This window comes from Pelophylax lessonae (assembly GCF_965119305.1).
Source record: "Pelophylax lessonae genome assembly, chromosome: 8".
In the NCBI taxonomy this organism is placed as follows: domain Eukaryota; kingdom Metazoa; phylum Chordata; class Amphibia; order Anura; family Ranidae; genus Pelophylax; species Pelophylax lessonae.
Window position 1 is genome coordinate 127,173,538 of NC_138775.1, and position 26,059 is coordinate 127,199,596.

A 26,059-nucleotide genomic window follows, 5' to 3' on the forward strand; every position below is an offset into this window, starting at 1 on the left:
GCACATTCCACAATGGCTAGCCTCTGATCTGTCCCGGGTTGCACTTACCTTTCAGGAGATATACTTACCTTGAAATTGTCTTCTCCAGCGCTGCCATCTCAGGTGTGGGCAGCTTGAAGCCAGCACGATCCTCTTCCGCGTCCTCTTCGGTCCTCTTCCTCCTTCTTCGGTCCCACGATGCACTGCACCGGCCCCGACGTCACTTCCGGGTCGCGCGCGTCATCCCTCCACAGCTTCTGGGCATGCCCAGAAGCTGTTTAGAAGGGGATGACGCGCGCGCCCCGGAACTGACGTCGGGGCCGGTGCAGGCGCAATGATTCCTGGGAGCTATGACGTTCAGCTCCCAGGAATCATTGCAAAAGCCAGGAAGTGACGAATCGCCGTGGCCGCCGAGGGGAGGAAGAAGGAAGTAAGGTGAGTATATTTTCTCTAAAAGGTAAGTGAAAAAAAAAAAAAAATTGCGATTATCCATTTGTTTTTCAGGTGACCGGGAGCGAGAAGATGGAGGTAAGTATAAATTTCGGGTGGAACTCCGCTTTAAACAAAATGGTCTGATTATATCTTACATCTAGATGAAAAGGCCATCCAGTTCAACCCAGAGCTTTGAATCCCTGGTGGCAATTATAAAACTAAAATGTCCCTTTGTCCAAGCCAATATCCAACATACAGTTCTAATTTAATTCTGCTTCAAACAAAACAAGGTCTCAACAAAATCCCACAGTGTTATAAAACTACAGTATTGGAGACAGATTACAGAATATCCTTCGAGGATAATTGAATAGTCACAGCCTTTTTAGATTTTACAGTATGTAAGGTGTACAATATAGAAATGTATAGGTTATAGTCATACGCAAACTTATATACTATATTACCAAAATTATCGGGCTACTTGCCGTTACATGCACATGAACTTTAATTACATTCCCAGTCTTCATCTGTAGGGTTCAATATTGAGTTGGTCCACTTTTTGGAGCTATAACAGATTCAACTCTTCTGGGAAGGCTGTCCACAAGGTTTTAGAATAGGTCTATGGGAATGTAGGATCATTCTATGTTGGAAAAGGAAGGGGCCATTACCAAAATGTTCCTACAATGTTGGGAACAGGAAATTGTCCAAAATGTCTTAGTGCGCCGACGCCTTTAGAGTTCCCTTCCCTGGAACTAAGAGGCCAAGCCCAACCCCTGAAAAACAACCCCATATCATAATCCTCCCCTCCACCAAATTATTTGGACCGATGCAAACAAGGTCCATAAAGACATGGATGACCAAGTTTGGGGTGGAGGAACGTGACTGACCTGCACAAAGTCCTGACCTCAACCCGATAAAACACCTTTTGGATGAATTAAAGCGGAGACTGATAAACCAAGGTTCTGTTTACATCAGTGCCTGACCTCACAAATGCATTTCTGGAAGAATGGTCAACCATTCCGATAGACACACTCCTAAACTTTGTGGACAGCCTTCCCCAGAAGAGTTGAAGCTGTTATAGCTGCAAAGGGTTGGCCAACTCAATACTGAACCCTATGAACCAAGACTGGGATGGCATTAAAGTTTGTGTGTTTAAAGGCAGGCGTCCCAATACTTTTGGTAATATACTGTATATTCCATGTAAATTGGTAAGTCCATGGCTTTTCCTTTGATTCTGTCCAATAACCACAACCGGAAGTCAGAAGAAATCCCCACAAATTGAAGGGTAATAAATCTGTTAGCAGAATTGCAAGAACTATGTGCCCGTTGGAAGATTTCCTCCATATTTATGTCCTGATGACCACTTTCAGTGAGAATGATCACTAGGGCAAAGGCGGCAAATCTCCCTAAAAGGGACATAGATCACAATAAATAAATATCTTAAAGATACACAAGTTTGCCTTCAGATATAGCTTGAGGCAGAGCTCCACCCAAAAGGGGAAGTTCTGCTTTAAGCACTCCTCTCCCACCAAATATGCCACATTTGGCATGTATTTTTTTTTTGGGGGGGGGGGGATAGAAGAAACAGGTACCTAGTTTTCACTTCTGAGACACGTCACTGGTCCCAGAAGATTGCGCATCTGGCTGTGAAGCCGCAAGCTGTCACAGCCAGGTGCCCACACTTGCAATGCCAGCCAGAGGAGAGGCTTCGGGCAGCCGCATTGCTGGACCGTGGGACAGGTGTGTGCTTAAAGTCAGCAACTACACTTTTTGAAGCTGCTGACTTAACAAAAATAAGTGGAACTCCACTTTAAATGTGCAGATAAAATGTACTATTAAGATGTGGTGGTTCAAACAGGTGAACTCCACAAGAGTGTTTCTGAAATCTGCTCTCAAAAAATCCTGTGCAGGTTTTATATAACTGAAATATATATAGTTTGTTGTTATTTTTTAATTCAATCCCATGAGAGTCAACCAGTCTAAATAGCCATAAGAACTGCAATGTGTACAGGTAAAAGGATAGTTTTGCAAGCTTTAATGCACAGCATTGGTCTTATTTGAAACACAACAGACATTGCAGCCAAGCTGTGTTTACACTTACTTGTGGGGGACGATGATGAACTGTGAGCTGTGGTGCAGAGCCCATAGGCACTCCATTATTTACAACATATGCAGCTGTTTGTGGCATTCTTACAGAAACACCTAGAATATAAATATATATAAATTAAAGAAAAAAAAACAGTGGCTGTTTAAGAAGTCATCAAATACCTGTAGTTGTTGTACAATGAGAATTTTGAAAGCAAATTGTTTTAAAACAGTTAAAATGGTGTTAAAATTTTTAGCTGCTCTACCACATGATTATGACAATACTGCAACTGACTGAATTGCTAGTCTTCGTGACTATATTTTATAAGTTTTATTTTATATTTTATATAATGCCTATAATTTTAGGTAACACAGCTAAGTCACTTAATATCCCCAAGTAGCTCCAGTCTTAGCAACTTCAAGAATTTTTTCTAAAATGGTCTGCTCATATCAACTATCTACATGGGGGCAGGACCAAAAGGGTAGAGCAGAGTGTGGTTTGTGGGAAGATTTGACTGCTGAGTAAGACTGCACTTAAAAAAAATAAAAAAAATTACAATGCAAGGGATCATCGAGTCATCATTCAAAAAAAATCAGGTATTATGGTCTGAGAAGAAAGCAGTGTGCATAAGTCTCTGAACAGAGAAAATAAGTTGAGAGAAATCGGAGTTAAAAGCACATATTTTTATCATTCATATACATTTTTATTGGTTTTTATCTTTTTTTATAGCAATGTGGAGATTAATCGTGTATTTAAAAAAACTTAAGGATGAAAAGTGACTGTTGATAAGTAGCAGAGGTGGGGGACTTAAGTCACTGACTTGACTTAAGTCATCAGTTTGAGGACTTGAGACTTGCTTGACTAAAATTAATAAAAGACTCTACTCGACTTGACTTTGACTAGGTATTCATGACTTGAGACTTGACTTTGACTTGAAATGACTTTACTTAAGTTATTAAATATTTGCATTTTCTCAAGATGTGTTAAAGCAAAATTAATGTGCCTGTTATGTTTGACACCACAGTCACTTAAAACACCTCAGTGTGTTCTGATTTTAGGACACTGGCTGTTTAACAGTGGAAATACTTAAAGCGGAGTTCCACCCTGACATTTTTTTTTACCTTTTCCGCTTGCTCAGAATCCCCTGTAAAACAAATGGATAATATATATATTTTTTTTTTATTATTCACTTACCTTTTTAAAGAAAATATACTTACCTTACTTCCTCTTCCTCCCTCTGGGGACACGGCCGCCGCCGTCACTTCCTTCTTGCGTTGATTCCTGGGAGCTGAACGTCATCGCTCCCAGGAATCAATGCACTGGCCCTGCTCATCACTTCCGGGGCAGATGCGTCATTCCCTGCTAAGCAGCTTCTGGGCATGCCCAGAAGCTGTGCAGGGATGATGCACCTGCACCAGAAGTGACGAGCAGGGCCGGTGCAGGGCATTCTGGGACTCCGACGTCACCAAAGAGGACGCTGTGGCTTCAGCTGCCCACACCTGAGATGGCAGGGCTGGACAAGACATTTTCAAGGTAAGTATTTCTTCTAAAAGGTAAGTGAACCTGGGGACAGTTCAGAGGCTATCATTGCTGAAATGCACTAGCCCTGACTGTCCCGGGGGTATTTTTATCTAATATTTTGTTTTCAGGCCGGAACTCCGCTTTAACATGTTTTTAGTGATTGTGGTGTTGAAACATGATCGGACGAAGGATTTTGAGCTGTTTGGGCATTCAAAGGGTTTCTTTAATATGCCAAGAAAAAAAGCACTAAGCAGTTTTGTTAATGTTGAAAATAAAACCTTTCCTGACCACTGACTTAACTGATTTGAAGGTGAAAATTGGGCTAGATCAGTATTTTGACTTGACCAAAATAAATGATTTGACTTGCTTGACTTCTAGCAGGGACTCGACTTGCTTGCTTTTCGCCACAGTAACTTGGGACTTGCTTGAGACTTGAAGGTTAAGACTTGCACATGTGCGACTTACTCCCATGTCTGATAAGTAATGGGGTGGGAAAGGTTAAAATGGTACAACTACGAGCAGAACATTTGTTGGGATCAGGACAATAACAAACATGCCCAAATTCCTGCCATGGAGTCACAGACTATAGGAGCGAATATGGCAATAGGGTGTACTGGGAGGGTAAATGGGAGTAATAGGAGGAACCACCTCTGTAAAAGACCCACTCAACACTGACATTAATTTCCCAAACTCTGAAGATACTCTGGGGGAGGAGTGAAATGCATTAGATGTGAACTTCCAGTGATATCACGTTCAGTGTTTGGAGCGCATGCCGCAAAGTCGTGCTCCAAGCCTGCATTGGATTCTACTGTAAAAGAGCTTATTTTGTGAGTGTTGCATTTGTATTTACTTTTTTTTATTAAAATGGAATTATGTTATGGATATCCCGATTCTCCTTACATGCCATCTTGAGAGATCCACCATCCTGCTGGGACGTACGGAGGAATTGAGGCCCATTTATCATAGGAATCTGAGGATTGCTTCTATGTTGATCGGCGCAATACCCTTAGAATTTAGTGAACGAGGGCACATAAGGTGGGGAGCATGACATCTTATCGCCCTTCTCTGCACTTTACGGTCACAAGAATATTGGAGCAAAGATTGCTCCTTAGAATAATATTTTGACAATATTTCACTTTAAAAAAAGAGGCACAAATATGTACTATATGGACATCCACCTTGTAAAACTTGATGAATGTATGCACAAATGACCATGTGGCTGCCTTGCACACCTGAACCACTGATGCCGGAAGGCCCAGGAGGCACTGAGTGCCCTTGTAGAATGCGCATTAACAGGAAAATGAGAATCCTGACTCTTAATGGAATCAACCTGCGACACCATATGCCTGATCTATCTGGAAATGGTCACAGCACATGCCCCTTACGAGATCCATCCTTAACCACTTGCCGACCGGTCACGTTGACCGTACTGCGGCAAAGTGGCTCGTTCCCGTCTAGCGACGTAGACATACGTCGCTGGACTCCTCCCCATGTGGGCGGCGATCGCCGGGGAATCGAGTCTGGAGATCCGCCCGTTTGTGTAAACAAAGCGGGCGGATCTCCTAAGTGACAGACAGGGTCAGATTGCAGGGTTCAGCATAGCTGAACCTGCGATCTGTCCCTGTGTCACTCAGTCACCTCCCTCCACACTCGTCAGTAAGCACCAGGCATACATTAACCCCTCCCTCTCCAATAAAATTAACCCCTTCCCTGCCAGTTTAATTTTTACAGTAACAGTGCATATTTATTGCACTGATTACTGTAGTAATGTCACTGGTACCCCCAAAAGTGTCAAAAATGTCAGTCAAGGGTCCGATCTGTCCGCCGCAATGTCGCAAAAAAAAAAAATAATAAAAAAAAAAAACACCAAAAATGACAGAAATCTTTCCCTTAGTTAGTAAACGCAATAACTTTTACGCAAACCAATCAAAATACGCTTATTGTGATTTTTTTTTTACCAAACATAGGTAGCAGAAAACAAATTGGTCAAAAAATTTTTTGATTTTTACATTTTTTGGGGAGGAATTTCATATAAAAAAAATGTGAAAATATTTTTTCAAAATGTACGCTTTTTTTGTTTATAGCGCAAAAAGTAAAAAAAATCGCAGAGGTGATCAAATACCACCAAAAGAAAGCTCTGTTTGTGGGAAAAAAAGGACGTAAATTTATTTTGGGTATGGCGTCGCACGACCGCGCAATTGTCAGTTAAAGTCGCACGACCTTAGGAAGTAACCACTGACAGGGACGTAGCACCACTTTGTTACGTGAACCACCAGGTAAGGTGACCGCCGGGACAACGCAGCCAGTTCCGACACCCTGCGTTCAGAAGTAATAGCCACCAAAAAGCTACCTTCTGTGACAGAGTAAGCAGAGGAAGTTCGCAAATATTTTCAGAAGGCGGCTTTTGAAGAACCGACAGAACCAAATCGAGATCCCACGGAGGTACCAGAGACCTTACCAATGGAGCCAAGTGGCGAACCCCCTGAACGAAAGTGTGAACCAAACAATTTGTAGCCAACGGTCGTTGAAATTGCAAAAAAAAAAAAAGCAGAAATCTGGCCCTTGATGGTGCTCAGAGCCAAACGTTTATCTACACCTTGTTGTAGAAACTCCAGCAGACGGGACACCGAAAAGGAAAGGGGAGACACCTCCAGAGACTCACACCAAGAAATGTATGATAAAACTTCCTAGAAGTAGATTTTCTAGCTTTCAACAGAGTAAGAATCACCGAATCCGGCAACCCTCGATCCTTCAGTACCTGGCTTTCAATAGCCAGGCTGTTAAAGCCAGTGACCGTAAAGCAGGAAGTAAGATTGGCCCTCGAGACAAAAGATCTTCTGAGAGGGAGTCTCCAAGGAACATCGGCTACCATCCTTAAAAGGTCTGTGTACCAAGACTGATGAGGCCAGTCTGGAGCCACCAGAATATCTGGAATCCCTTCTGCCTCGATTCTGCAAAGAAGCCTCGGCAGAAGCTGTAGTGGAAGAAAAGCGTAAATCAGACGATACTGACCCCAAGGGGCCACCAAAGCGTCAACAGCGTCGGCCAAAGGATCCCGAGATCTTGCCACAAACCTCTGAAACTTCCTGTTGAGACAAGAGGCCAACAGGTCCACATCGGGAGTCCATCACCAGAGACCTAGTTGTTGAAACACTTCCGGATGAACAGACCATTCACCAGGACTCAAGGCCTGCTGACTGAGGTAATCCGCCTGCCAATTCTCCAGTTCTGGAACGTGCACAGCAGAGAGGGCTGGAACATAATGTTCTGCTCACCTTAAAATGCCGGCAACTTTTCTGGCCGCCTGGGCACTTTTTGTGCCCCCTTGATGATTGACATACGCCACAGCTGTGGCATTGTCCAACAGAATCCTTACCGGACACCCCTGCAGACAATCCGTTCACTTAGACAGGCAAAGCCTGATCGCCTGAATCTCCAGGATATTAATCAGCAGACTGTACGCCTCAGGCCAAACACCTTGAGCCGAATCCATGCTCAAGACACCTCCCCACCCGGACAGGCTGGCACCTGTGGTAACCACTGTCCAGTACAGGGGGAGAAAGGACTTCACTTGTCAAAGCATCGGGGGAATGGAGCCACCAAAGGATCCCCTCGCACCCCGGCTCAACAGGATCAAATTGTCGAGAGATAGAGGATTCTTGTCCCATTTGGCAAGAATCTCCTTTTGCAGAGGCCTGGTATGATACTGAGCAAACTGAACCGCCCCGAAAGTGGAGACCATCAAGCTCAGCACTTGCATGCACGTCCTGAGAGACGACCTACGGTTGGACAACAGGAGCCAAATTGCATGCTGCAACTTCGCAGCGTGATGTCCAGATCGTCTTTTAAGACAGACGGAGATTCTGCTTACAGAAGGAGATCGTCCAGGTACCCCAGTGCCGCGAACCCCCTCTGCCTGAGCAAGGCTAACACCGGCGCCAACTCTTTTGTGAACCCCTGAGGAGCTGAGGCGAGACCAATGTGTAATGCAACAAATTGATAATATTCTTCTCCCACGGCAAAGCGAAGAAAAGCTGATGCTATATATTATATATAGGGATATGAAGGCAAGCATCCATGATAGCGAGAGAGGCCAGAAAATCCCATTGATGAAGGGATGCCACCACTGTGCGAATGGACTCCATTCGAAATTTCTGAACCTGCACAAAGCAATTCAGGTCCTTGAGATGCAAGATTGGATGGACCTTGCCTTCTTTCCTGGGAACAGTAAACCAATTTGAATAAAATCCCTGAAAACGTTCCAACTCTAGAGCCGGGACAAATACTCCGTGACAGCAGATCCTGCACTGCCCCATAAAAGGCCCAGTAGCCGATCCGGGGACAGGTGCAAGTTGGAAGAACAGAACCTTGCCAGCGGCAAGGACTGAAACTCAATCTTTTAACCGGACCGACTTGAATGAGCAAGGTCCAGGGGTTTAGGGAAAAAAAACGAAGACGCCCACCCCCCCCCCCCCCACCCCAGATACGGGTGAGAGCGCCCCTTCAGGCAGAGGAGGGCTGGTCAGCAGGGACCAGTGGAACCCGCTTTTAACTTACTAGCCCGGGTCTCTTGGAACCTTCCCCGAAGTTACGGGTTGACTTTTAAGATGAGGCTCTTTGCTCTTGGCAACCTGTGGAAGCAGAGTACTCTTACCTCCCGTAAGACCTTTAATGATCTCTTTCATAGAAGCACTGAACTGTCTCCTACAAACTGCAGATGTCAACACTTTTTTGGAAGCCTGGTCAGCCGACCAGTACTTCAACCAAATCATGCAGTGGAGGGCCACCGCAGTCACAGACACTCTGCCAGCCAATGGGGCCGCATCCAAGGATGCATCACAGATGTACTGTAACCCCTGTAATCACAGATGTACTGTAACCCCTGTAGCAACTGATCCGCTAGCTCAGGAGGATGTTAACCCTCTTTCAGATCCTGGCGTAAGAGCTTTGCCCATTCCGTCAAGTTCTGGGAAACCAAGGTGATGGCAAAACACCGGCCTCAAAAATAGAACCCGCCACAGTGAAACGGTATTGGACCAGAGCCTCAGCAACCTCATCCACAGGGTCCTTAAGACGGGGAATCTTCCACAGGAAGGAGCGTGGCCCTATTTAATTTGGAAACCTAAAAGTCCATCACCGGTGGAACGGTTAGCTTCTTCTCCTCAAAGGGATTTCTAGCGAAACGCGTCAGTATTCCAACCATGTGTTTCGGGGATCCCCACTGACTAGCGACAATCTCATTGGAATAAGCAGGAAAGGGGAACACCTTTATCAGCTTGGCTGGCCTACGGGTGCCAAACTGCACCGGTGTAACCGGCGCAGCATCAGCTGTGTCCTCCAACTTTAAAGTTTCCCCGCAATGATACAATCATTGCCTCCACAAGCACCTTTTCATGCCCAGCCATAGTGGAAGAGGAACCATCCTCGCTGTCAGTACTCAGGGTGCATGGAGGCAGACCCAATGGGTTGACTCGCATCCACGGTGGCCAAATCCACCCCAGACTGAGGAGGCAGAGGATACAGGTGAGGGCGGTGGGCACTTCTTGCTAGGCCGCTTTTGAAAAGCCATATCAACCTTTGATACTGGTGACTGTAGGACCACCATCATGGCCGCCAGGGCAGACTGAGACTCAGAGGGTCCCACAGCTTCTGAGTGTGTCAGGTGGCAATACCTGCTTCAGGGACTCCATGGTTAAATCAAAGGCCGCCCTTAATATGCAAGAAATTTTTATTTATTTTTTTTAAAAAACCCCTCACACCGCTATGGGACTGCAAGACCCAGCTTACCAGCGGGTACCTAGCAGAAAAAGGGAGCTGTATACCCCCAGGGACTCACCACCTATTCAGAGCTGGATACAGAGTGCCAAACTGCTTGCCACGCTCCTGTTTAGAAAAGGAAGGGGAAAGCGCAGTCACTGCCACTAGAGGCCCACCGCCGCATCACCACAGGCAACATGAAAATTGCCGCCGCATTGACTTCAATGGAAAACGCCACAAACTGGCCGCTGGGCTACACAAACATGGCCGCTGGGCTACACAAACATGGCCGCTGGGGCTGTATGCAGCCATCCACAACAAAATGGCAGCGAAAAAAGGTAAAAAATGCCAGGACCGCAGAGATCTCAGCAGAGAACCAGGTTCTTACTCCTTGACTATGCAAAAAAAAAAAACTTAAAGTCCTATAGCAGGAAGTGGGAAGTATACCCCTTAGGATGGCCCTAGGAGCCTAGTCAAGTTCTTTCCACCTAGTCCTACTCCTATGGAGAGCAGCATAACCCCAGAGTCAAAGAAGATATAGAGCTTTGTCCATCAATGAACGAAAGAGAAATTTACATTTTTAAACTAGAAAGATAACTACAGGATTAGGAATTTATTATTACATTCAGTAAATACTGGAGTGAAAGAATCAAAGTTGTTCTGGCAAAAGCAGCAACTTCAGATTTGTGCTGGCCAATATCGAATTACCTGCATCATTCTCGTAAACTGAGCAAATTGTCAAGGTGGATAATATTTCTCCTCATACTACAATTGCCTTACCTCCTGCTTGTGGCGTCATCTGTCGTAGGCTCTGATTTTGCATGACAGTGTTACGTACAGGTGTCTGTACAGGGATAGTGGGCAATGTAGTTGTAGTGTAAACCATATGTGGAGCTCGAGGAGCGGAGGCCCTTGTTGCCGTTTGTGTTCCAGGCCGCTGTGTTATATTAACCGTGGTCTGAGCTGAAAGACAAAATAAAAAAATTGGAGACCTAGTTTTGCAATCCCTGCTTTTCTTTGCAACATGTCACTACATATTTAATAATATTAAGAATATAGTTACATACAGTAGTTGAAAAAAAATAAAACAAATGTCCATCAATTTCAATATATATTACAGTTTATTACCAAGTGTATTTTTAATATTTTATATTGGTAACAATGCATATATAGCATAGAGCAGGAAGAGTATCCTTTTTGCTAATAAAAAAACGTGTTTTCAGGGACTAAAAAACACCCTTGTTTTGAATTGGAAGAAAGATCTGCTAAGGTTCAGATGAACCTGCGGGAAACTGTCACATGAATGCAAGCTGCCACCCCACCCCAATCAGCTGTGGCTATAGAATTCACTACTCAGTGAAGGGCACGGGATGCTGGTAACATTTATCTAACATGGCAAGCAAGTAAAAGCTTAGATAACACTCAAGGATGGCTGAAAACATTGTGAATTTTGGCCATTTCTTGATGAACCTGCCACAGAGGGGTGGGTGCTGTGTTCGTCCATCATCAGAGAAGTGGATTTTACAGCAAGTCAAAAATTCCATTTTCTCTTCAGTTCATTGACGGATACAGCTCCAGATATATTTAGAACAATTGGGAGGTCCCAAAAGTAGTGTTAAACATGTGTTGGGAACACCAAAAAAATTCTCAAGGCTAAACATTAGCCAACCAGGCAACAGGAGCTCAACTACACAACTGGAGCCCACCTGAAAAAACACACCATCAAAGAGGTGCAGATGCCAACACATCCACTTTACAAAACTTTGTAAAAATGTGCACCGACGACCAGGGGGCCCCCTTGCAAACCTGCGTCACTGAGGCCTAATGACAGAAAGCCCAGGAGGCACTAAGCGCCCTAGTAGAGTGCGCCTTGACAGGGAAAGGAGGAATCTGACCCCTGATGAAATAGGCCTGAACCACCGTCTGTCTGATCCACCTGGAAATTGTCGCAGAGGAAGCAGACAACCCTTTGGAGGTCCATCCGTGAGCACAAAGAGTGACTTCCTGAAAGACTCCGTAGCTGCCAGGTACACCCCAATTGCCCGGACCAAATCCAAGGCATGCAAGGCAATTTCCTTCGGATGTTTAGGCCTGGGACACAGGGAAGGCAACACAATGTCTTCATTCAAATGAAAATCAGAAACAACCTTTGGAAGGAACCAGGGACAGGGGCGAGGAACCACCTTACCCCTGTGAATCACCATGTAAGGAGGATGACAGGATAACTGCCAGTTCCGGCACCCTGTGCCTAGAGGTGATAGCCACTAAAAAGGCCGCCTTCTGGGACAGCGTAAGCAGGGGAATCTACCGAATATTTTCAAAAAGGCTTCTGTAGAGCTAAAAGCACCAAAATAAGATCAAGGCAGCAACAGAGCCTGCACTGGAGGAACCAAAATGTGGACACCCTGAAAAAAGGTACGCATCAGGGAATGTGTGACCAAAGATCGTTGGCAGAAGACCGCCAAATGCAACACCTGGCCCTTGATGGTACTCAAGACCAATTTCTGTTCAACCCCCCCGTTGAAGGAAGGTCAAGATCCGAGCCACCGAGGAGAGGAAGAACCCCAAGAGACTCACATCACACAATGCACGTCTTCCATGTACAATGGAAGATCTTCCTAGAGGTAGCTTTCAACAGTGTAGAATTACCAACTCCGATAAACCCCTATCCTTCAGCACCTGGCGTTTACAGTCGCTGGCTTTGACGGCTGTTAAAGCAGGATGGAAGATCAGTCCTTGGGACAGCAGATCCTCCTAAGAGGAAGCGGCCAAGGAACGTCGGCAACCAGCCGCACCAGATCAGTGTACTAAGCCTGGCGAGGCCAGTCCAGGGCCACTAAGATGACCAGAATCCCTTCTGACTCGATTCTGCAAAGTCATCTTGGCAGAAGCTTGAGAGAAGGGAAGGAAGGGTGTAAAATCAGATGATACTGACCCCACGGGGCCACCAGCGCATCTGTGGCATCCGCCAGAGGATCCCTTGACCAAGCCACAAACCTATGCAGCTGTTGAGCCGAAATGCAAACAGATCCACCTGGGGGGTGCCCCATCTTCCCTCCTCTCAAGCTGATGAACCCCCCGGATGAAGGGACCACTCCCCGTGGTCAAACGCCTGCCAACTGAGGTAACCTGCCTGTCAATTTTCCACCCCCGGAATGTGTACAGTGGAGAAGGCTCGAACGAACCCTTCTGCCCACCTTAGAATGCCGGCTACCTCCAGAGCCGCCAGGACTTGTGCCCCCTTGGTGATTGACATAAGCCAGGGCTGTGGCACTGTCTGAACGCGCACTGGACAACCCTGAAGACGATCCGCCCAATGATCCAGACACAGTCTGATCGCTCTGAGTTCCAAGACATTGATCGGGAGTCTAGACTCTTCCAGCGTCCAGATCCCCTGACGAGAATGCTTGCCGAGGACACCTCCCCAGCTGGACAGGCTGGCATCCGTGGTAACCACTGTCCACTACAAAGGGAGGAAGGAATTTCCCAGCCGAAGCGCCGGAGAACGAAGCCACCATATCCAGGACTCCTTCGTCCCCCCCACTGCGCCGGATGTGATTGTCCAGAGACTTCAGAGCCTTGTTCCATTTGGTCAGAAATTCCCTTTGCAGGGACCTCGTATGGAACTGGGCAAACGGAACCGCTTGGAAGGTAGACACCATCAGGCCTAGCACCCGCATGCAAGTCCGAAGGGATGACCATTTGTTGAACAGCAGGAGGCGAATTGCAGCCTGCAAATTCTGAAGTTTGTCCAGAGGAAGGAGCACTCTGGTCCAGAGTCAGGCCCATATAGTCAAACTTTGTGTACGGAACCAGAGCAGACGATAATTCAGAATCCATCAGAACTCCCGCAGAGTTCGTATTGTGATCTCCAGGTTCTCCACCAGAACAGAGGGAGACTCCACTCGCAGGAGGAGATCGTCCAAGTAGCCCTATACCGCGATCCCCCGTTGGCGTTGCAAAGGTAGCACCGGGGCTCACACTTTTGTGAAGACCCGAGGAGCAGATGCGAGACCAAAGGGTAACACCACAAACTGATAATGCTTCTCTCCCACAGCAAAGCGGAGAAAACGCTGGTGACTGGCACATATCAGAAGGTGAAGGTAGGCATCCTTGATATCGATAGAGGCGAGAAAATCCCACTCACACCTGGATGCCACCACTGTTCGACTAGACTATTCTGAACTTCTGTACCCGCACAAAGCAGTTTAGTGCCTTGAGGTCCAGGATTGGACGCACTTTGCCTTTCTTCCTGGAAACTGAACAGGTTTGAGAAAAAAACCCTGAAAACGTTCCAAGGTCGGAACCTAAACAATCACCGCTTGAAGGAACAAGTCTTCTACCGCCCTAAATAGGCACTGTGTAAGTGGTCTGTGGACAGGCGTAAGTTGGAAGGAAAAAAACCTTCCCGGGGATCAAGAGCGAAACTATCTTGTAGCCAGAGAGAATGACTTTGTGGACCCACTTGTCTTGCACCTGGGAAGTCCACAGGTCCGGAAACCAGCGAAGATGTCCCCACACTCCCGATACGGATGAGGGCACACCATCATGCAGAAGGAGCCTTGTCCCCCAGGTCTAGAGAAAAACAAAAAAAGAGGAGAGAAAGCACTCCTCACCAGAGTCAACTAAGGACACCTGGGTATATTGGTGAAAAAACATACATTTTTGTAAAATCTTTCCTGTAAAATTCCTGAGTCCTCCGACAGTCACCGCCACCTCTAAGTCATCACTGTTGGGTATTGACTTCCCATCCGCAGGAGTAGCTAGGCATATAGACTTAGTCAAAAGACAAAAGGCATTAGCATATACACAGCCATGGGGGCTGTCCCATCTGGTCAATACCCCCCCTGCATCACCACTCCCAACTCAGTTTGGTAGCATAGCAGTAGGTAATAAGAACCCCAAAAGAGGGGCGGCGGCGGCGACTGTCGTTTTCTCTTACGTCCTCCGACAGTCGCCGCCACCTCCAAGTCATCACTGTTGGGATGTCCCAAAGCAGTATAGACATGAGGGGTGGGAGACACAACCATAGAAAAGGCAACGTAGTACCCACATCAGAGAAAGGAATCTTACATGCACTGTAAGAGAACCAACTGGGCAACAGAAAAAACAATGCTCAACAGGAGCAACAGCCCAGGAAAGCAAATGCCAACAGCCAGGGACCCAGAAAAAAAAAAACACAGGGGTCCATCATGGCACTGCCGCACTGAGAACTTTGCGGCCAAAGGAAGCATCAGCCGATGCCCGAACGTCTACTTTGTAGAATTTGGAAAAAGTGTGCACCGACGACCAAGTCGCAGCCTTGCACACCTGGGCCACCGAGGCCCGATGCCAATAGGCCCAGGACGCACTCACAGATCTGGTAGAGTGCACCTTAACAGGGAAGGGTGGAACCCGTTCCTTCAAGGCGTAAGCCTGTTCAATGGTCTGTCTGATCCATTTGGTAATAGTGGCTGCAGAAGCAGCCATGCCCTTCGAAGGTCCCTCAGGAAGGACAAAGAGGGAATCCGTCTTCCGAAAGGACTCCGTAGACCGGTAAACCCTGATCGCCCTGACAACATCCAAGGAATGCAGAGCAACCTCCTTAGCATGCTTAGGCTTCGTACAAAGTGAAGGCAGGACAATGTCCTCATTAATGTGGAACTCAGAGACCACCTTAGGAAGAAAGGAGGGATGCGGACGCAAAACCACCTTATCCCGGTGAATCACCAAGTACGGAGAACGGCAAGATAACGCTGCCAGTTCAGACACCCTGCGAGCCCAAGTGATCGCCACCAAAAAGGCAACCTTCTTAGACAGCAGAGGCAACGATATTTCCTGAATGTTTTCAAAGGGAGCACGCTGAAAGACGGACAGAACCAAGTCCAAGTCCCATGGAGGTAAAGGCTCCTTCCTGGGAGGAGCCAAATGTTGCACACCTTGAATGAAGGTGCGAACCAGAGAGTGAGACGCCACAGGGCGTTGAAAAAGAATAGCCAGTGCGGACAACTGGCCTTTGATCGTGGCCAGCGCCAGGCGCTGGTTCACCCCAGACTGGAGGAAGGCCAACACTCTGGACACCGAGTACGAGCGAGGGGAGAACCCCCTGGACTCACACCAGGCGAAATAAGCCTTCCAGGTACGGTAATAGATTTTACCGGAGGAGGTCTTTCTAGCCTTGACAAGGGTAGGGATGACCTCAGAAGAGAGACCCCTGTCCTTCAGGACCTTGGTTTCAACAGCCAGGCCGTTAAAGCCAGCGACTAAAGCAGGATGGAAGATCGGACCCTGAGACAGGAGATCTTCCCGCAGAGGCAGACGCCACGGAGGCGCCACTGCCAGGTGAAAAATGTCGGCGTACCAGGACCGGCGTGGCCAGTCCGGAGCCACCAGAATCACCAGGTTCGGTTCAGAGACCAATCTGCGGAGGAACCGGGCTAGTAACTGAAATCGGAGGAAAGGCATACATCAGACGACACTGATACCAAGGGGCTACCAACGCATCCGAGGCGTCCGCCAACGGATCGCGCGTTCTTGCCACGAACCTTTCCCCCTTTTGATTTAGCCGGGATGCGAACAGATCCACGTCCGGGGATCCCCACCTCGCACACAGCATTTGAAAGACCTCCGAGTGTAGGGACCATTCCCCCTGGTCCAGAGTCTGGCAGCTCAGATAGTCGGCCTGCCAATTCTCCACAACCGGAATGTGAACTGCCGGGACATGAGCCTCGGCCCAAGACAGAATGTCGGTCACCTCCCGGGCCGCCCGAGCACTCCTGGTGCCCCCTTGGTGGTTGATGTAGGCCACCGCGGTAGCATTGTCCCTCTGTACCCGGACAGGATGGCCCCGAAGACGGCCCGACCACTGGAAGAGACAGTTTTATCGCTCGCAATTCCAGCACATTTATCGGGAGGGAGGACTCTTCCTCCGACCAAGTGCCCTGGGCAGACAGGTTGCCCAGCACTCCACCCCAGCCCGACAGGCTGGCATCCGTGGTAATCACCGTCCACACTAACGGACGGAAGGACTTGCCTTCCGCCACCAACGGGGACTGGAGCCACCATAGAAGAGCCAATCTGGTCTGACTCCTCAAGGAGACACACAGATCCAGGGACTGAGGCAGTCTGTCCCACCTGGCCAGGATCTCCGCTTGGAGAGCCCGCATGTGGAACTGAGCAAAGGGTATCGCCTCGAAGGCCGATACCATCAACCCCAGGCCCCGCATACAGGTCCTGAGTGATGGGCTGTCCCTGAGGGACCTGATCTCGTCCCGCAAAGTCCGGAGCTTGTCCTCCGGCAAGAACACCTTTGCCTGAGCAGAGTCCAGAATCATTCCCAGGTAGAATAGGACGCACTTTGCCCTCCTTTCTGGGCACAGTGAACAGATTGGAATAAAACCCCCGAAGCCTGTCCCAATGAGGCACCGGGACAATCACTCCCTGAGCAAGCAGGTCCTGCACCGCTTGATGATGCAAGTCCTGCAGACGCCCCGGAAGCAGATGAAGATTGGAGGGAAAGAATCTGTCTGCCGGCCGGGAAAGGAATTCGATCTTGTATCCCGATCGAACGATTTCCAGAACCCACCTGTCCGATATCTGGAGCAACCAAGGTTGGAGGAAACCGCGCAAACGCCCCCCTCACCCCTGAAACGGGTGAGGGCGCCCCTTCAGGCAGAGGCGGATTGACCCGCCGCGCCAGCATTGCCGGACTTCTGCTTACCCGCCCAGGGCTTCTTCTGACTGCCCTGGGCCTTGCCCTTGGATTGGTTCCGAAAGGCACGAAAGGACCCCTGGTTGGATCTAGGCGCAGAACCCCGCTTGCCCCAAAAGGACTTGTTCTTCGGGTTCTGGGGCAGCATAGTGCTCTTGCCCCCCGTGACGCCTTTCACCTGGGTATCCAACACCTCGCCAAAAAGGCGAGAACCAGCATAGGGAAAATCAGCAACGGTTTTCCGCGAGGACTGGTCAGCCGACCAGCTCTTCAGCCATATCAGTCGCCGGTTAAGTACCGCGACACTAGAGAGGCGAGCCACTAAGGGGGCCTCATTCAAGGCTGCATCACACAAATACATGACTCCTTGGTGGATCTGATCCACCATTTCCAGCCGGGCAGGCGGAACACCATCAGACACGGGATTGCACCCAAGCATCTTAGTCCAATCAGCCACCGCCTGAGCCACCAGAATGGACGCGAAAACGGGTTTGAGCAACGAACCCGCCACCATATAGGAATGGCGAGCTAGAGACTCCAACCGCCGGTCCGTGGGGTCCCGGAAAACCGGGGTATCCTCAGTAGGAAACTAGGTAGCCTTGTTTAACATGGCCACAGTGTGATCTACCTGTGGAGGCACACACCATTGTGATTCCGTAGCCGGCGCAAAAGGATAAAGCAATTTGAACCGACTAGGTACCAGGAATGGACATTTTAACGTGCGCCACATTTCATTAACAGTGTAATGAAATTCAGCTGGGCAGGGGAAAACCTGCGCAGACTTGCGGGTCTTGTGCGTCCCAAATGAGGACACGGCGCCCGGAGGACAGGGCTCATCCTCTAAATGCAAGGTTTCCTTAACAGAAACAATTAACTCATCCATGGTCGCCCGTTCTTCAGGTGACCCTGGGGGAGGAGGTATCAACCCCCTCCATTTCAGCCTCCCCCTCGGACCCCGGGGGGTCCAGGGATGAGCGGGACCCTGAAAAGGGCACGCTCACAGCAGCAGCCATATCCCCATCTGAATCAGAAGAGAGAGACAAGCTGGGCCTCTTTTTTGCAGCACGTTCAGACATCAGCATTTCCATATTAGACCCCAAAGTCGCCACTACAGCAGCTAAATCGGGTCGCAGCGGGGCCACGGGAGAACTGGGGACCCCCACTAAAGCTGGGGGGAACTTGCTTTCCTGAGAATCCATTGCTCAAAGTTCACAGAAAAAAACAGTGCAATAAATGTGTACTGCCCCTTTTAAAATCACTGCGGAATGCGCAGCCCACCGCTACAGCTACAGTGACAAAGACCCCAAAAGGAGAGAGAAAACTGAGCCAGAAGCGATAATACAGAGGAATATTGAGAGCGATAACCTGCAGAGCCCGCAGAGTGTTGCCACCGATGTCCTGCTGCATATGGAAAGGAAGTGCTGCTGAAGTAGGCTGAACTTAGACTTTCAGTCTTAGGGAAAATGGCTGCCCCATAGGATTGCATTGGAGGCTTCAAGAAAATGGCCGCCGAACATGCGGTCGGACCGATCGTTCACACCCACCAAAATGGCGGCGGATGGCGCCAAAACAGCATGCAGTATCGCCCACAGAGAGGCTAACCATGCCTGTCCAAATCAAAGATGGCGGACCGCGCGAGTTCACTCCGCTGTGGTCGCCACACAAAGTCTGCACCCCCAACAATGCACCGAAGTGACACAGGGAAGGGGACCCCCACACATACAGAAAACCGCACAAGTGATTCCCGCAGGGACCGCATCAGGGAGTCACACAGGCACAGACATGGGGGACACACAGCAACACAGACTGCCACCCCAGACAGAGGCCCCACACAGAAGTACTTACCTGTACCAGATTGCGTGGGAAGCCTCTATGCACGGAAAACCGCTGTCCTCACCTGACAGGGAGTGCCGTGAGCCAGGGACATGACACTGCAGCACCGCAGATTTGTCCTGTGAGGTAGCCACCTCACGGCTGCATCCCTGCAGCGAACAGGGATGGGTCGTTCGTAATGCCAGGGCGAGCCATAGCTGAACGCTCGATGGCGGGCTGGGGGTCCATCTGACCCTTTTGCTCTGGAGTACCAGGGCAGTCAGTCCGAATCCCAGCACCGCATGATCCATCTTCATCCGAAGAGAAGACTAACACTAGAAGCTGACAAAACAGCTAGTTAAGTAAGGCTGCATTCACATGTCAGCGTATGATCGCGGGCAGAACCGCCGCGGTTCCGCCCGCAATTCGGAGATTTATTGCAAATCGCGGGACGCCTAGCGTTGCCCGTTGATTTGCAATAGCCCCCCAAACGCCGAGCGATGTTGCCGCGATTTACGCCCGCCGAATCGCGGCAACATCGCACAAACAAAATCGCGGGACGCAATACGCTCCAAAAAAGTACAAGAGCTTCTTTGGAGCGTATTGCGCCCCGCGATTTTGTTTGCGCGATGTTGCCGCGATTCGGCGGGCGTAAACCGCGGCAACATCGCTCGGCGTTTGGGGGGCTATTGCAAATCAACGGGCAACGCTAGGCGTCCCGCGATTTGCAATAAATCTCCGAATCGCGGGCGGAACCGCGGCGGTTCTGCCCGCGATCATACGCTGACATGTGAATGCAGCCTAAGAGAAAAAACTGACATTTTCAAAGAAAATCAAATAAAAGATTAGGAAGGCTGAGACTGAAGCCCCAGCACAAGGTAAGCCTGACTACTCCTGACGCTAGGCAGATTAAAACTGAGTTGGGAGTGGTGATGTAGGGGGGGTATTGACCAGATGGGACAGCCCCCATGGGTGTGTATATGCTAATGCCTTTTGACTAAGTCTATATGCCTAGCTACTCTTGCAGGTGGGAAGTCAATACCCAACAGTGATGACTTAGAGGTGGCGGCGACTGTCTGAGGACGTAAGCGAAAAAACGATTTAAATTATCATTGATTCCATACGAAAAAACACACCTCACATATTAAAAACAATAAGGAGATCTGCAGTGACCAATTTCTAAATTAGTGAGGGTGATGATGCATCAATAGCTTGTAGACATTATAAACACCAAAAGGTGAGTACATGCATCATCCTTCACTCAGCAAGTAGAACAAGTCTCTGGGACTGGGCTCACCCAAGATAGATCACTGGGAGTGTCCAACAGAAGGTGTCGCAGCCTTTCACTTCATAAAAAATCCCTTGGCAGTAAGATCACTTAATTGTGGATACTGGGGACCAGCCCGAGATATGTGGAGAATATGAAGATATTAGCAACACATCAGCACTGGTTTTGGAAAGTTCCATTGAATACATATACCTCCTTAAACATGGGGCAGACCCATCCTCCAAGTGTATCCGATCGTAATTCCAAAAGACTCTTGTGGTCCGCAGTTCCAGCGTGTCCCTCGGTCCAGAGGCTCCCTTCCGCCTCCTACGCTCAGCTGAGTCGGTTTGGGGAGGGGCGAGCCGCAAGCCCTCACCACTGACTTCCACGCTTGCACTCTCCTGGACGGCTGGGCTTGAACACAACTGGCTCCCTGATTGGTACAGAGATGGGACGTGCTGCTGACGTGTTTCATCAGCCAATAGGCGCTGGTTTCTTCAGAGCTCTGAAGCTTTCTCTACTCCCTTTTTTTTTTGTTTTTCTCAGGTATGAATATCAACAGACGGCAGTAGGTGGTTCACCTGACTGCATGGGTGATTGGGGACTGGGTCTGAACAAACCTGAATTGAACAAGATCGTTTTGTGTGAGCATTTTCCAATTTTTTCGTGCCCCAGGTCTGGAGAAGCCTGATCTTGGCTTGCCAGACCAGGTTAGTTTGGATCCTCCAGAAGGGGCCCTAAAAAGCTTAGACCCCTAAGAGGTTCCTTGCTCTTAGTAGCCTGCGGAAGTAAAGTACTCTACCCCCTTGTGAGATCTTTAATGAGGTCATCCAGGGTAGCTCCAAACAGGTGAGCTCCTTCAAAAATGGAGAGCAGTCTAGGCCTTTTTTGAAGTCAGACCTGCAGACCAGCACTTGAGCCAAAAAACATGCCTAAGAACCACTGCCAAAACAGAGGCGAGCTATCAGGGGTGCCGCATCCAAAGAGGCATCACAGACTGCAGCCCCTGGACCAGCTGGTCTGCCAGCTCGGCAAAGGCAGAGGGGAGCTGTTCCCCCTCCAGGTCACGGTGTAGGAGCTTAGCCCACTGTCAGTTTGCGACATTTGGGCTTCATTGCCGAACCAGCCAGAGTGTACATAGCGTGGGCCATAGCCTCCGCCTTTGGGTCAGCCGGATCCTTAAAGGCCGGGGACTCTTCAACCAGAATCATGGTTGCCTTGTTTAATCTGGAAACCAGAGGGTTCACCACCGGTGGCACAGCCCACTTCTTAAGAAGGGACTCCTCATAGGGGTAACGCCTAGTAAAGCGCTTAGGGACCCCACGGGAACGCTTTGGTCGTCCCCACTCTTTAGCGACAATTCAGTCAAAATAGGCAGGAAGTGTCAACGCCTTTGCTGCTTTGGATGGCTTGTGAGTGCCAAAGGGCACCCGCGCCTCTGTTGCAGCTTAAGCTGCATCCATCTTCAGGGACTCACGCACAGATACAATCAGTGCATCCACCAGCGCCTTTTTGTGAGCGGTCGCAGATGTGGAGGAATCATCCTTACTATCAGAGGATTCCAGGCGCGTTGTTGCAGACCCCGCAGAGTGACCCATGTCCACTGTGGCCAAATCAGATTCAGGATCGAGACAGGTGAGGCTGGGGGCGCTTTTTGCTTGCCCGTCCCCCTGCAAGCCACCTCCACCCGGGACACAAGGGACTCCAGGACCGCCGTCCGTGCATAGATGGATGGTTGGGACCCGGAGGGGATCAGGTCACCAGGGGGGACCCCACAAAAAGTGTAAGTGTAAAACACTGCTAAGGGACAACCCCCACCGTGCTGGCAGCACCACCTGGTAGCCAGGCACAAAGCAATCCTCAGCAGAGAGGGAGAGGACCCCACCAGACTCACCACCCACAGAAACAGGCACTTGCAGCCACCAGGAGAATCTGCACTACATGTGCGGCGATTAGGAAGTAAAATGATCCAGGAGTCAGCACCAGGGGATGAGGGGCACTCCACTGTCATGGCTGCCGCTATTTGCAAATGGCAAACCACAGGAAAATGGCCGCCAGACAACAAAACCATGGCCACCATGTAGAGACAACACAGGCTACAACAAAATGGCAGCACCACGAGGCTTACAGGGACCCAGGCCTCAAGGACAGATCCAGGCAGGACAGGGGGCCCTGGTAGGAGCCCCCACCGGGTACAACTCCCCCCTCCGCACAATCGAACATCCGGTCGCTGGCAGGGCACCCTCATCCACGGCCCCCATCGCCAGTTATCGCCCTGCCACAATCCCAGGAAAGTAGCCAAACCACCCAAATAGCCTCAGCATGAAAGCGGGGAGCAGGATGAGGGACTTGGGAAAGCGGGGAACCCGGGGGTCCGATCGTCCCATGGAGGGGTCCACGTTCAACCCAAAACCATCCAGGGGGAGAGGGGGGACCGATACTCACCATATCAGGAACCAGGCAGGCACCACTCCAGACAAAACCCCACTCCATCGAAATGGGTGGGGGGGCTGTCGGCCAGGAGGAACGCTGCGTCCCGGGCCGAGACCCAGTCGTACGCGACCTCGCAAGGAGTTTATCTCGCAGGACAGCCCCCATCCAGTGGGGTTATGTCGCGGCCGACCTAGCGCAGAGCTGGCCAGACTGGGGTGACCACTGGATCTAGATTATCTAGCCCGTCGCCCAGTCCAGCAGTTGATTATAGGGCTCACAGGAAAAAATCCAGGAGGAAATAGGTCCCGACTAGGCAGAAGAAAAAAAATAAAAAAATCAGTGGCTACAGCAGGAGTATACCCCCTGGGACTGCCCTTGGGTGTAGCAAGAATTATTTTCTGCCTAGTGTCCTACTCCTGTAGGGGGCAGTATAACCCAATGGTTATGAATATCAGGAGCTGTGTGTTTTAATGAACGAAAGAAAAATGGATTTTTGTAAGATCTTACCGTAAAATCCTTTTCTCTTAAGCTCATTGACAGACGCAGTCCTCCTTGATTCATATCAACTCGGGTTATACTGCCCTCTACAGGAGTAGGACTAGGCAGAAAAGAAAAACGTTCTGGCCACACCTTAGGGGCAGTCCCAGAGGGTATATCCTCTCTCTCTCTGCTACAGGAAGTCAGTTATGTCACAAAGCAGTGTTTAGAGAATTTAACCCAACCCAACTCAAAAATAGAGGGGCGGGTACTGCGTCTGTCAATGAGCTTAAGAGAAAAGGATTTTACGGTAAGATCTTACAAAAATCCATTTTTCTCTGTCGCTCATTGACAGACGCAGTCCTCCTTGATTCATATCAACTCGGGACGTCCCAAAGCAGTGCCACAAATGAGGGGTGGGATAATGGAAATCAAAATCCAATCTAGAAGGCCCAACCGGTGCCAACTAGAAGTTTTAAAGGCTCATCAATCAAAAGATGAGACTCAACTGAAGTTCCAACGGAAAAAAAAACCCTTGAGGTAGACCACCGGTCTCCTCAAATTGCGGCCTGCAAAACCTTGCGGCCAAATGAGGCATCCGCTGATGCCATCACATCAACTTTATAAAATTTTGTAAAGGTATGCACAGACGACCAGGTAGCCGCCTTGCACACCTGGACCACTGACGCCTGATGGCAGTAGGCCCAGAAGTACTGAGCGCTCGAGTGGAGTGCGCCTTAACAGGGAACAGAGGATTCCGACCCTTAAAAGAATAAGCCTGTACCACCGTCTGTCTAATCCATTTGGAGATAGTCGCGTCAGATGCAGGCAAACCCTTTCTGGGGCCATCCGTGATCACAAAAAGTGAATCCGTTTTACAGAACGATTCCGTAGTTGGCTTCGGATGAAAAACTACCTTATCCCTATGAATCACCAAATATGGGGAATGACACGATAATGCGGCCAGTTCTGACACCCTGCGTGCAGAAGTAATGGCCCCCAAGAAGGCCACCTTCTGAGATAATGTAAGCAAGGGAATCTCCCTAATATTTTCAAAGGGAGGTTTTTGCAGAACCGACAACACCAAATTAAGATCCCAGGGCGGTAAGGGCGCGCGCACTGGTGGAGCCAAGTGCCGCACCCCCTGGATGAAATTCCGCACCAAGGAATGAGTAGCCAGAGGCTTCTGAAAGAAGATTGCCAACGCTGAAACCTGACCCTTGATAGTGCTCAAGGATAGTTTCTGCTCAACCCCCTTTTGCAGAAAAGCCAAGATTCGGGTCACCGAATAGGTACGTGGGGGAAATCCCAAAGATTCACACCACGAGATATAAGTCTTCCATGTGCGATAATAGACCTTGCTGGAAGTCGCTTTCCTTGCTTTAATTAGAGTAGGAATAACTGAAGCTGACAATCCCCTGTCCTTCGGTACCTGGGTCTCAATGGCCAGGCCGTTAAAGCCAGCGACTGTAAAGCACGATGGAAGATCGGTCCTTGAGACCGCAGATCCTCCCTGAGAGGAAGTCTCCAAGGAGCGTCCGCGACTAGTCTGCCCAAGTCGGCGTACCCGGCTTGACGAGGCCAGCCCGGAATTACCAGGATAACTGGAGTTCCCTCCACCTCTATCTTGCGGAGAAATCTCAGCAGCAACTTGAGAGGGGGGAAAACATACAGTAGCTGATACTGCCCCTACGGGGCGCTCAGCGCGTCTTAGTGTGTCCGCTAGAGGATCGCGGGCGCGAGCTACCGACCTCCGCGCCATCCTGTTGAGCCGACATGCCAACAGATCCACCTCCGGGATGCCCTATTGAAGACACAGCTGGTGAAATCCTTGGTGACCGACCTAAGTCACCACCATGGCATTGTCTGACTGGATCCGAACCAGGCTGCCCTAGAGCTGCTTGGTCCAGGCAATCAGACCAAGTCTGATCGCTCTGTTCCGAGAGAGAGAAAGAAAGAGAGAGAGAGAAAGAGAGAGAGAGAAAGAGAGAGAGAGAAAGAGAGAGAAAGAGAGAGAGAGAAAGAGAAAGAGAGAGAGAAAGAGAGAGAGAAAGAGAGAAAGAGAGAGAAAGAGAGAGAAAGAGAGAGAAAGAGAGAGAAAGAGAGAGAAAGAGAGAGAAAGAGAGAGAAAGAGAGAGAAAGAGAGAGAAAAAGAGAGAGAAAGAGAGAGAAAGAGAGAGAAAAAGAGAGAGAAAGAGAGAGAAAGAAAGAGAGAGAGAGAGAGAGAGAGAGAGAGAAAGAGAGAGAAAGAAAGAGAGAGAGAGAGAGAGAGAGAGAGAGAGAGAGAGAGAGAGAGAGAGACCCCAAGGCTCACCACTTGATGCTCAGAAGTTTCTATTCAACCTGCTTCCAGCACTGTCTGTTACAGACAGGAAGTCTTTGGCTTGCTTTCCCGGGTAAAGGAGGCGGCTCCGCCCCTTTACACGCCTTCCAATTACTCCACGAGGTGTTTGGTCACCTCAAACATGGCCGCCCCCATGCTGGAGACACGAGGCTACGCCAATATGGCAGCCCCGTGCGATCTATGGGAAAATAGCGGCGGCCTGTGGAGGATAGCGGCGGCTTGTGCAAGGTAGCAGCGGCCTGCGGGAGGTGTGCGCTCGGCCTG

General features: G+C 49.3%; 1 protein-coding gene across 2 annotated transcripts in view; it reads right to left on the reverse strand.

Annotated features, from left to right (window-relative positions):
* The window catches only part of ATF7IP (activating transcription factor 7 interacting protein), a 233,313-nt gene that overhangs the window by 12,522 nt on the left and 194,732 nt on the right, over window positions 1-26,059 (reverse strand). For both annotated transcript variants that reach the window (XM_082266006.1, XM_082266007.1), the window contains exons 14-15: window positions 10,553-10,735; window positions 2,510-2,610 (exon numbers count right to left, since the gene is read on the reverse strand). In XM_082266006.1, coding sequence (XP_082122132.1) covers window positions 2,510-2,610; window positions 10,553-10,735 — 284 coding nt within the window. The remainder of the gene's footprint in view (window positions 1-2,509; window positions 2,611-10,552; window positions 10,736-26,059) is intronic.